Raw genomic sequence first — 12,679 nt, 5'->3', positions numbered from 1 at the left:
GACCCTGGCTTGGCACCAGGGCTGGACTGGGACAAAAATTTGGCCCTGGACTTCACCCAGAGTGGCCCACTTTAATTTTGCAAACATGCACAAAAACAGTATATAAAACTATATACAATTGCGCAATATATTGAGTTTGAGATGGATCTGAGGGAAGCGGTGAGGCCTTTGTATGGGGCATCAGAGCGACCCGGGGGAAAATTGACACCTTGCCCCCCGGTAGGGTGGCCACATTTTTAGACTGCCATTCAGGGACAATTTTGCCAAAGACCAGGGGGGAGTGTAGTGTCAGGGTTGACGGGGAATTCAGCGACGGGGGTGATTTGTTGGGTGAATGGCTGGTGCTGGCAAGTAAAACATCCCAACATCATGCTTAATATGGTGTCAGGATGATCAAATCACATTATTTCTATTATTACATTGTAATATATAATGAAATAGTTCAACTCACCAGAATGCAGAATGAGTAGGAACCATTGCCTGTTACCAGATGCAGCATGTCATTTGCCCCCCCCCCCCCCCCCCCCGCCTGCCACCAGATGCCGTGTGTCACTTTCCACTGTCGCTTGCCAACACATGCAGTGTGTCACATGCCACATCATCTGCTGGGAGAGGCAGCAGGGAGAGAGAGGGGGGCAGAGAAAGAGAGAGAGAGAGAGAGAGGGGGGGAGGACATGGAGAGAGAGAGGGGGGACATGGAGAGAGAGAGGGGACATGGAGAGAGAGGGGCGACATGGAGAGAGAGAGAGAGGGGGCACATGGAGAGAGAGAGAGAGGGGGCACATGGAGAGAGAGGACATGGAGAGAGAAAGAGAGGGGGGGCATGGAGAGAGAGAGGGGGGCAGGGAGAGAGGGGGGCATGGAGAGAGAGAGGTCAGGGGGCAGAGAGAGAGGGGCACATGGGGAGAGAGAAGGGGACATGGAGAGAGAGATGTGAGGGGGCAGGGAGAGAGAGGGGGGCATGGAGAGAGAGATGTGAGGGGGCAGGGAGAGAGAGGGGGGCATGGAGAGAGAGAGGTGAGGGGGCAGAGAGACAGAGAGCAGGGACATGGAGAGAGATAGGGGGAAGACCTGGAGAGAGAGAGGGGGAATACCTGGAGAGAGAGAGGGGGAAGACCTGGAGAGAGAGGTGAGGGGGCAGAGAGAGGGGTCCGGTCTGGTCTACTTGTTTAATCTCCCCACTCCCTCTTGCTCTTCATCGATGTAACGCACGGGCATGGTGAGAGAGAGGGGGGCACGGAGAGAGAGAGGGGGAGGACATTGAGAGAGAGAGAGAGGGGAGGACATGGAGAGAGAGAGAGGGGGGGGACATGGAGAGAGAGAGAGGGGGGACATGGAGAGAGAGAGAGGGGGGACATGGAGAGAGAGAGGGGGAACATGAAGAGAGAGGGGGGATAGAGAGAGGGGGGATAGAGAGAGAGAGAGAGGGGGGATGGAAAGAGAGAGAGAGAGGGGGTGGAGAGAGAGATGGGGGGGTGGAGAGAGAGAGGGGGGATGGAGAGAGAGAGAGAAGGGGGGATGGAGAGAGAGAGAGGACATGGAGAGAGGGGGGGACATGGAGAGAGAGGACATGGAGAGAGAGGGGGACATGGAGAGAGAGGGGGGACATGGAGAGAGAGAGGGGGGGATGTAGAGAGAGAGAGAGGGGGCATGGGGAGAGAGAGAGGACATGGAGAGGGAGAGAGAGAGAGGGGAGGATGGAGAGAGAGAGGGGGCATGGAGAGAGAGAGGGGGCATGGAGAGAGAGAGAGGGGGGCATGGAGAGAGAGAGGGGGGCATGGAGAGTGAGAGGTGAGGGGGCAGAGAGAGGGGTCCAGTCTGGACTACTTGTTTAATCTTCCCACTCCCTCTTGCTCTTTATCGATGTAATGCACAGGCAGGGAGAGGGGGGGCATGGAGGGAGAGAGGGGGGCATGGAGAGAGAGAGGGGGGCATGGAGAGAGAGAGGGGGGCATAGAGAGAGAGAGGGGGGCATAGAGAGAGGGGGGCATGGAGAGAGAGAGGGGGGCATGGAGAGAGAGAGAGAGGGGGGATGGAGAGAGAGGGAGGGGGGCATGGAGAGAGAGGACATGGAGAGAGAGGACATGGAGAGAGAGGACATGGAGAGAGAGGACATGGAGAGAGGGGGGCATGGAGAGAGGGGGGGCATGGAAAGAGAGAGAGGGGGCATGGAGAGAAAGAGAGGGGGGGGGCATGGAGAGAGAGAGGGGGAAGACCTGGAGAGAGAGAGGTGAGGGGGCAGAGAGAGGGGTCCGGTCTGGGCTACTTGTTTAATCTTCCCACTCCCTCTTACTCTTCATCAATGTAACGCACAGGCAGGGAGAGAGGGGCGGGAAGCGGTGTGTGTCACAAGCTGGCTGCACCGAGCAGTTACCCACACACTGGCACCAGGGATGTTCCGGAGGATGCAGTGGCTATGGGAGGACTTCTGTCCCTGCCCACCAGCGTGACCTTTCAGACACGTATTGCAGTGGCAGAGCCTATTGGCTCTGTGCTACATGTGGTGGGCGGGCCGGCAACAGAAGCAGCGAAGCAATGAAGCACCACCCCTACCGAGTCCACCCCTGAATTGCCGCTTTGGTCCTATGGTTGGGCCGGCCCTGGGCAGTACAGCAGTGTTCAAAATAATGGCTGCGCGGGCCGTGCATCCATTATTTTGACAGGCTGTCTGTCACTGAAACCAACCGGCCCACTGAGCCATCGGCCCACCGGGAATCTCCCGGTAGTCCCGATGGCCAGTACATGCCTGCTTGGCACTTGCTGATGCTTTCCCACTTCTTCACCATCCCCGGCTGGTGAGAAGACTGCTCTGGTACATGCTTCAGCTTACTCACAGTAGTCTCTGGTAACAAGGTGGATGGTCCCTTAGTGGCGACAGCTTCGCCCCTACATCCGACCACAACTGGTTCCCTGTCCATCTGAACCTTTGCAACTTGGTTGGACTCCAATCCTGCAGTCCCAACCCTACGCTGCTTCTCCTGCTCCTGGATAGGCCTCAGGCAGCCTAGCAGCCAGGTTCCCCAGGGATAGGCCTCAGGCTTCCGGCCTAGCACAAGGTGACATAACACACGTCCACCAAAACAGCTGTCGAGGTGGCACAGAACCCCGATCACCTGACTCCACCCAAATAAATAGGCTCTCCAGCAGGCAAATGTACTAAAAGAAATCCCCGCCAATTTGCTGAGACACGCCATCCATTCATGATCTGTCTTTGCTATGCCCTTGTCTATCTAAAGTCACCGGCTACATTGCCACCTAGTGACAGAAGAGCGAAGTGCAGCAATTCCAGATTTAGGGGGAAATTAGTGCATCTCCTAACAATTAGCCAGGACAATTACTACCTGGCAAACTAAATTTGTTAGCAACCCTGCCTAAACCCCAGGGTGCTACATCTATTTAAACATACATCAATAAAAAGATTTACATGGAATGTATATGACCATAGTGAGAAATCGATGGATATAAAGATGGTATCAATGGTATCAAAAGAAAATCTACACCCGAGTTCATCCATGAGCACTTTCCCCATTTGCTCCAGTTACACATGTCAACACTGGGTCAGGCTGAAGCACTTGAATTCAGTCATTTGGAGGGATGTCTCATATTTTTGGCATTATAAAGCACTTACCTGCAATGTGCTCACAAAAAATGTACTATAATATAAAGTCTTGAGAATTTTTCCTTTACATCTCTTTTCTCTTCTGTTGTTTAAACCTATGGTAAGCTTATAAGGATTGAAAGAGGTGAAATAAGCCCACCTGTGTTCAACTACACTGTGCAGGCTTTGTCCGCCATCAATTCATGATTAGTAAGGGCTGCTGACATCACTGAGCTTCTAAATCACTAGTGACTGTGAGCTTCATTCAATCCCTGGATCCAAGTTTAGTAAAGCCTCTTTTTAAAAATAGATAACTGTCACTAATGTTTGCTTAACATGCGTGACGCACAACTTGGATTTTGTCACATGATGTGACTGTGACCATTACTGAAGACATTGCTGAGCTTCAGTCACAATGTCATGCTTCCTTCATAACATACTAGTCTTTTGACTGACCCGCATTTCACAAGTCTTCACATACTTTTCATTTTGACCCATATCGGTCTCTTATCCTAGTGCAACAGTCCACTTCATAGCTCCGTTGTGAAAGCCCATAGGAGGAAAATATATTATCAGTTCTAACTATTGTAAGAGTTAAATCATTCATTAAGTTAAAATGAATCTTGTATGTTCATGAGTGCTGCTGTAAAGGTCGTTACTCATAGCAAGTGGACAAAGTTTTTTTACTTCTAGCTTCAGAAACCTGTGATTGCATCACCAGCAAAGCAATCAAGTATCATTGTCTTTTTATGATTTATATTGTTTTCTTGGTGTTTTTACTTAATTCTTGTAGTATTTATTGTTGCTAGTTTAGACGCCTATGAATACATGAATATACAGTACTGTATATTTGAGGGGGCATTTACACTGTTGCGCAAGCCAAAAAAAAGGGGGTAACACCAATTATTTTCATTGCAAGTCAAAGCAAGCCAGATGTGTACTGTTGTACGTTTTTTGGTGTTCTGAGGGTAAGGTGACATGCGTTCTGGAGTCCAGGAGAAATTAATAAATGCTAACCCAATGCTACATACTACACACATTGCTGGCACATGTACTGGATGGTGTGAATGGGCCTTAATTGGGGCAGCATGACTAAGGGTATGGCTAGGAACTTAATTTGCCTAAATGCTCTGGTACCTCTTCTTCCCATCTTAGAAGGTTAAGAAACATGCTGTTGGGGGGGAAACTGGAATAGTAACACTCCAGAAACCCAATTGTAACTCCTGTTTCACCTTAAAGTGGGGTGCCCCTAAAAAATTAAAATAAAAGTCAGCAGCTACAAATACTGCAGCTGCTGACTTTTAATAATCGTACACTTACCTGTCCCAGGGTCCAGCGATGTGGGGGAACGAAGCCCCCCCTCGTTCCCCGCTCTGCTCGCGGCACCGTCATTTGTACTGTGGGTACCCGGCTGTGGCTTCACAGTCGGGCACCCACTGCGCATGCGCAAGCGGCGCAGGGTGCCGTGACACGTGACAGGTCCCAGATGACTGTGCGGTGCGAGGGGAAGTGATGTCACCAGCCCGGGCAAGGAAGAAGGCAGACTACGAGGGACCCCCTAGCAACAGGTATTTAGAGGGGAGTAAAAAATGTTATTTTTATTTCAATTATTTTTTTATTTTTTTTACATTTTAAGCACTTTTTTATTTTTTGGTGGCAACACCACTTTAATGTATAAAGAGGGTGGTCACTTTACATTTTGTGCATTTCACTTTCCCCTTACAGCTCATTGGGATGGAGTTACTAAAGGCAAATAGACTATGCACTTTGCAAGTGCAGTTGCACTCATATTCCCCAGAGCTTACTAATTGTGGTAAAACTTCACTTTGTAAAGAATGCCCAATCAGGTGCAAGGAAAATTAAAAAAAAAAACAGCATTTTTCGCTTGGATGATGTAAATTAGTGTTTCTGAACTCCAGTCCTCAAGGCGTCCCAACAGGTCATGTTTTGGTAATTGCTACGGCAGTGAAACTGATTAAATCACCTGTGCAAAATAATGGAAAACCTGAAAACATGACCTGTTGGTGCGCCTTGAGGACTGGAGTTGAGAAACACTGATGTAAATCAACAGAGCTTAACCGCATTCACTAATCTTTGGGGAAAATTAGTGCAAGAGTGCACATTCTATTTGTCTTTAGCAGGGATCCTCAAACTACGGCCCTCAAGCTGTTGCAAAACTACACATCACATGAGGCATTGTAAAACTCTGACATTCACAGACCTGACTAGGCATGATGGGAATTGTAGTTCCTGAACAACTGGAGCGCCATAGTTTGAAGACCCCTGGTCTTTAGTATATCCACTCCATTTCCTCTCTTTAGGTATCTGTGATTTGATATTCATGTATGCTTTGACTAGAAAACTACTTTATATAGATTACATGTGTAGCGCTATCCCAGCAGGAGCTGCTGGTGAATGTTTCCCCTATTCCTGCACAGCCAGACAAAAAGTATTTTCCACTTGCATCCAGACACAAGAAACAGTCTTTGAGCTTGTTTTTAATGTTTTATTAGGGGCGATAACTTGGATGGGGTAAAGGGGCTACAGGATGCCCCACTTAACTGAAACGATAGATGGGGACAGCTTTCTCTATATGTACAGAAATCCTGGACTGTTCTCCCTCCTGGCCTACAATGGCCTCTTCAGTGCTCAGTCGTATGTTTCTCCTCGTGAATCCCACATGGGAATTATTGACACACACCACCACTTCATGTTCCTTTTCCAAAAATAAGATGGGCTCTTACCTAAAACAGCAGGACCTTGTTACCATAGGTTTGTACTGCACCTTTCACCTTTAATATATGTAATAACACCACTCCGTCTCCTCCACACCGCAGATATATTCTCCTAAGATAAAATGAAAATGAACGTTGCACTCTGTTTAAAAGGTTTATTTAAGATAAAAATATAAAAGTAACACTCACATTAAAACACAAGCCCTGTGCACAAGGATAAAAACTCATCCATTAAAAAAACCTTTTAATGTGAGTGTATCTTTTATATTTTTTTATCTTAAATAAACATTTTAAACAGAGCGCACTATTCATTTTCATTTTATCTTTGGAACATATATCTGCAGTGTGGAGGAGGCAGAGTGCTGTTATTGCGGCCATCATTTAAAAGGGAGGGGGGGAGGGGGTAATAGAACCTACTGTGCAGTGGAGGAGACTAGGTGGTGCTATTACATATATCCCTTTAAAGGGGAAAGGTGGTGAGAGTCCATCTTATTTATAGATTGGGAAAGGAACACGGAGTGGTGGTGTGTGTCAACATTTCCCATGCTGTATTCATGTGGAACAATATATCAAGATTGAGCACTATAGAACACATTGCATACTTCTGAGTCAAATTTTAAACCACTTGAGGTCCGGGCCGTAGCCGAATGACGACCTCAATTCCCGGGAGGCTGTTATAGGACGTCCTCCCCTGTGCACGCTCCCTGGGGAGCGCTCTGTGATCACGGAGTCACTGAGACTTATGTGATCACTGATCCGAGTAAGGGGCCGGTCTCAGCCCCTTACCATGTGATCAGCTGTCAGCCAATGACAGCTGATCACATGATGTAAACAAAAGCTCGGTAATCGTTTTTTTCTCCTCGCACTGTCAGCTGTTATATTAAAGAAGCATCAGTCCCGAATATTAAAGAACACAGGCACTTCATCTGTGCCAATCAGTACCCCCTGCCAGTGCCACCTGTTATTGCCACCTGCCAGTGCCCACATTGTCTACCAGTGCCACCTATCAATGCCCACAAGTGCCACCTATCAATGCCCACAAGTTCCACCTATCAATGATCACCAGTGGTGCCAACAGTGCCCATTATTGCCACCCATTTTTACATTTGGTCTTTTTCAAATTTTTAACAAAAAATAAAAACCGCACAGGTGATCAAATACCACCAAAAGAAACCTCTATATGTGGGGGGGAAATTATAAAAAAAAAATTGGGGTACAGTGTTGTATGACCATGCAATTGTCATTCAAATTGCATCAGCGCTGAAAGCTGAAATTGGTCTGGACAGGAGGGGGGTTTAAGTGCCCAGTAAGCAAGTGGTTAAAGGGGCAGTATTGTATAATTCTAAAGAGAAGGACTCTTATGATTTTCATTTATTATTGTGGTGTGATGGCACTGATATTGTTTATTGGCAAATTAGGATCTACACTGTATTAGGTTTTCAACACTAGTGATCACTGCATTGAATTATTGTTTGTTTGGATGATATAGTATAGAAGTGTTGGCACAGCTCATGCCTAATGAGTTCATATATTTTGGCTTTTTAGAGCCAGAGGATATTTTTACATAGTTATTGGTCACCTTATTGAACTTTCCTTAACCTTGATTAGCCCTAATTAACTTTTATTTCTCTCTTTTCCTTTTATTTTTTTATTTGTTTATTATCATTTATGTTTAACCATTTATCTACTATGTATGTTTATCAATGGCAGATAGGTGTTTTTTATTTACCCAGTCCCCTTTGTGAACTGCAGTGGATAAATAGACCTCAGACAGCCAAGGAGGGGAAGGAGGGAGATCAGTCCTTCTCAATGGGCACAGAGTAAACTGATCGGCGGCTGCAGCTAAGGATTCATTCATTCTGTTTCTAAGACATAAGTTGCCGTGCTAAATGGTGAAAAAGTGAAACAATAAAGAATCAATATCAAAACCGTTCATGTAGTGCTCCTAAAACAATATCAATGGTGACGATAAGAAAAAGTCTGTTGCTCTGTGTCCAATGAGTAAATGGGATGCTGTATAAAACTTCACCCAAGTGCACCTCCACCATAAGTCATACAAAATGCTTGCTTACCAGAACACTAGACTCCAAATTATAAGGCTACTTTCATACTGAGGTGCTTTATAGGCGCTACATTGCTAAAAATAGAGCCTATAAAGAGCCTCTCCTCTCACTCCAGTGTGAAAGCTTTCACACTGGAGCGGTGCGCTTGCAGGATGGTAAAAAAAAGTCCTGCAAGGAGCATCTTTGCAGCGCTGTCGGAGGGGTGTATACACCGCTCCTAAAGCGTCCCTGCTCATTGAAATCGGCAAAGCGCCGCTGCAGTAGCGTTTTGCGGGCGGTTTTAACCCTTTTTCGGCTGCTAGCAGGGGTTAAAAGCGCCCCCCCCCCCCCCCCGTGACCAAATAGCGCTGCTGAAACGACGGTAAATTGGTAAAGTGTCGCTAAAAATTACAATTTAGCACAGCAACAAATGTCTTACAGTATATATGGTTTAACACAAATTGTTCCGTTGTGGTGTTGCCAGCGGCTTTCACCTACTTGTGTTTATTTGAATTGTTCTCTACCTGGCAATCATTTTTGTTTTATTTACACTTCTTTCATTCTGTTGCTTTGACACACAAATCTTTTTATTCTTTTTTTAACCTTTTCCTGACCCCCTCCTGTCCTACACATACTAGCTATAATACTGTCTTCATGTGGCCTGCATATTAACCCCTCGCCTCCCTTATACTGCCCATTTGAACATTAACTCCTTCAGCTCTATCCTATACTGTATGTGACCAGTACATTAAACCCTACGCTGCCTTTTCCTCTGTGTATGACCTGTACATTAAAGTATTTACTGTACCTTTACCAAGCCCCGTGTTTAACCCCCTCAGCGTTGGCATGTTTCTTCATTTCCCCAAAATGAGATCACCTTAAGGTGTATACTTTGGAAAAAAAAGGGGTAATTTAAAGTATTGTTTTGAGTGGCAAAATAGGGGTGTGGCTTGGGAAGTGGCCTGTTTATATATATTTATAGCTGGGGTTTAAGGCAGGGCCAAACAGAAAAGACTTGATTTGCGCCTTTCTTGGCAGCTTATTTTTTGCATCTGCTGATCATTTGGACACTAGATTTTTGTTTATAAGTAAATTCTTTTAACCGCCACTAAAATATTCATTGTGAGCTTTTGGGAAATGTTTCGATTTTGCTAGCTGCTGTTAATGAAATATGGAATGGTGTGCCTATTTGAACATGTTAATGTCATCTAAAACCAATATAAGGCTCCTATATAGCAAGGTGACTGTTTTGAAACATTTTTCCCAGAAGAAATGGATATCTGACAAGCATGAATACTCTTAAAGCCCTTGACGCTGACGTAACACATATATGCAGCCACATGGCACTGGGCTATTTTCCATGGGGCTGCATATATGTGTATGATTGTGTCGCAGTGCCAACATCCAAATAGACAAATGCAAAAAGAGAGGAGAGAAGGGGTAGGACTTTAGCAGCACTCAAATAGTAATCAGAAAATTATATAAAGATAGTCATATATTTATTTAGAAAAAACAAAGATAAAATACAAAGATAAAAACATAAATCAGGGAGTGTACATATCAACCATAAATTATATTGCAAGTAGTCGAAATAGATGGCAATGAGTTGAATCCTTCACCCTTCGCCCCGCCCGCTGCATCTCTCAGTGGAGAAAAGGAGAAAGCTGGCCATGTGATAGTAATCTCGGCAGTGAAATTAGGTATTTGCTGAATTTATTTTTAGAAATCACACACAGAGGGGGATACTATAATAGGAGGAAGTGCTGATGGTATATACAGGTTAGAGTGGCTTAACAACCACTTTAAGGGTTGTTACTTTAAAGCGGAGTTCCACCCAAAAATTGAACTTCCGCTTTAAGCACTCCTCGCTCCCTTACATGCCATGTAATTTTTTTTGGGGGGGGGAGTGGGGGCTTCATTAGGAGGGGGACTTCCTGTCCCACTTCCTCCTTCTGCCCAGGGACCGCCTAGGCGAATCCACCTTTTGCCTTAGGCAGCCCCTCCCTCTAGGCGATCTCCTGGGACACGTGACAGGTCCCAGGAGATCGCCTGTCCACTCCGGGAGCGCAGCACGATGCGCATGTGCCATGCATGCCCGGCCGTGAAGCACGAAAGCTGTCTCACAGCCGGGTGCCCAGAGTGGCAATGGAGGTGCCGGCGGAGAGGAGGGGGAGAGGAGCGACACCCCATTCAGCCGCATCGCTGGACCATGGAACAGGTGAGTGTCTGTTTATTAAAAGTCAGCAACTACACTTTTTGTAGCTGCTGACTTTTAATAAACATAAAAAACCTGGGACTCCCCTTTAAGGCATTCTCTACCAGGATCCCCCCCAAGCTTCCCAAATATTTACCTGAGCCCGAACTCAATCCAGCACTGTGCCCAAGGGTAATGGCTCTCTACACTCTCTCTCTCCTCACAGGGCAGATTGATAGCAATGGGAGCTATTGGCTCCTGCTGCTGTCAATAAAATCCTGTGACAAGGAGGCAGGGGGCAGGGCTGAGCACCACTGTCTGTGTCTATGGTTGCATGCAGGGGATCCCATAAAAGGAGGGTTGGGGCTGCTCTGTGCAAAACCATTGCACAGAGCAGGTGAGTATAATGCCCTGTACACACGGTTGGAAATTCCAATGGAAAAAGACCGATCGGATCTTGTTGTCGGAAAATCCGTTTGTTTTTGGGCTCTATCTGACTTTTTCTGTCGGATTTTCCAACGCACAAAGTTTGAGAGCAGGGTCTAAAATTTTCCGACAACAAAATCCGATCGCATAAATTCTGATCATGTGTAGACAATTCCGACAAACAAAGTGCCACGCATGCTCAGAATAAATTAGGAGACAAAAGCCATTGGCTACTGCCCAGTTTATAGTCCCGACGTACGTGTTTGTCGTGCAAGTTTCGGACAAAACCCGTCTGAAAAAATCCAACGGATTTTGTGGTCAGAATGTCCGACCGTGTGTACGGGGCATAACATGTTTATATGGGGGAAAGAAATAAGGTTTTACATTCACTTTAATAATGAATAGTCCAAGCTTTAGCAGGTTTGGTGATAATGCACTGCACTGTTCTTGATGTGCTGCTTGCTCTTTAATTAAGAGTTTTTAATTGATATTTTATTTCATCTTACTAATGGAATTATTTTCTAATTCTTTTCCAGGTGCTTTTCTTTTCTGCTGGACACCATTTTTCGTGGTGCACATTACACGAGCACTGTGCGAGACTTGTTACATCCCAGAGCCTCTCTTCAGCACTGTCACATGGTTAGGATACGTAAACAGCGCCTTGAATCCTGTTATCTACACAATCTTCAACACCGAGTTTAGAAACTATTTCCGTAAAGTGCTTCGAATGTGCTGCTGACCACTTTGAATGATGGACAACAGTGTGGGCAGTATGTCCAGATCGTGTACAAGCTTGAGAACACAACTCTTCTGATCGTTGGCCTCACCCAAATTGTAAAACTGGCCTGTCAAGTCAACAAGTTAAGCAACTATACATGGAAATTATGTAGTGTGTGACCACAATGCATGAGTGGTTCTGAGGCAGATCTGGTATAGTTTTCGGTTTATTTCTGTGGAACTGCTATCAGTCTACAAATTATGAATGTTTACTATAAATGCTGGAATGTAAAACATATATACAGTAGGAATGGTCAACTTCAGGCATCATTTCAATTCTCTTGCAGCTCTATTCCATGAAATTGTATCTGGGAACAAGTACTTCAACATTAGATCAATGACTCCAGGTTCCTTGCTGGGTTTAAAACGTAAAACAAAAAGCATGCCTCTCAAGCAGTAGAGTTTGTTATGAAGAGCTTTCTGTAAGTGGAAGTAAAAACTGACGTTGTTATCTCTACAGACATAACCACTTTCTGCCGTGCAGAAGCAGGGAGCAGTTCTAGCTGTCCATAGCAGCCACCATATACTAATGTATTAATCACATAAGGGGTGGTTCTTGAGAAACATTAACATCTTTGCCATGCAATGGCCATGAATGGTACTGCTGAGATATCTTCCTGTAATGACTCCCCATGATGCAGAACAGGAGATTTTGTATAGTTCAATAAACAGAATATTTGGTATAAAACTGTTTTGGTGTATTTCTTGGTAAAATAATCCCTGCACTAAAAAGAGTCCTCAAACTTTATATTGAAACCATTGTTTTAAAGCCCCTCAAAAGTTCTGTTCTTAGCCAGAAATATAATTTTAGATTTAACTCACCATCTCAATTTAAAGGAGAAATCTAGACAGAACTTCATAGTTTTGAAGTACTGATGGTTTAGAACCTGTATCATATTTTCATTGC

The 12,679-nt window shown here is 45.4% G+C and overlaps 1 protein-coding gene across 1 annotated transcript in view; it reads left to right on the top strand.

Annotated features, from left to right (window-relative positions):
- Nucleotides 1-12,460, top strand: part of DRD4 (dopamine receptor D4) — a 166,988-nt gene extending 154,528 nt beyond the window's left edge. The window contains exon 4 of the mRNA XM_077458835.1: nt 11,532-12,460. Coding sequence (XP_077314961.1) covers nt 11,532-11,734 — 203 coding nt within the window. The 3' untranslated portion in view covers nt 11,735-12,460. The remainder of the gene's footprint in view (nt 1-11,531) is intronic.
- The last annotated feature ends 219 nt before the right edge of the window (nt 12,461-12,679 follow it).

Source organism: Lithobates pipiens, unplaced genomic scaffold (assembly GCF_037356315.1).
Source record: "Lithobates pipiens isolate NorthernLeopardFrog02 unplaced genomic scaffold, aLitPip1_a1.2 Scaffold_10, whole genome shotgun sequence".
NCBI lineage: Eukaryota > Metazoa > Chordata > Amphibia > Anura > Ranidae > Lithobates > Lithobates pipiens.
The sequence above is the reverse complement of the archived record's forward strand: the minus strand, read 5'-3'. Positions and strand labels throughout refer to the sequence as shown.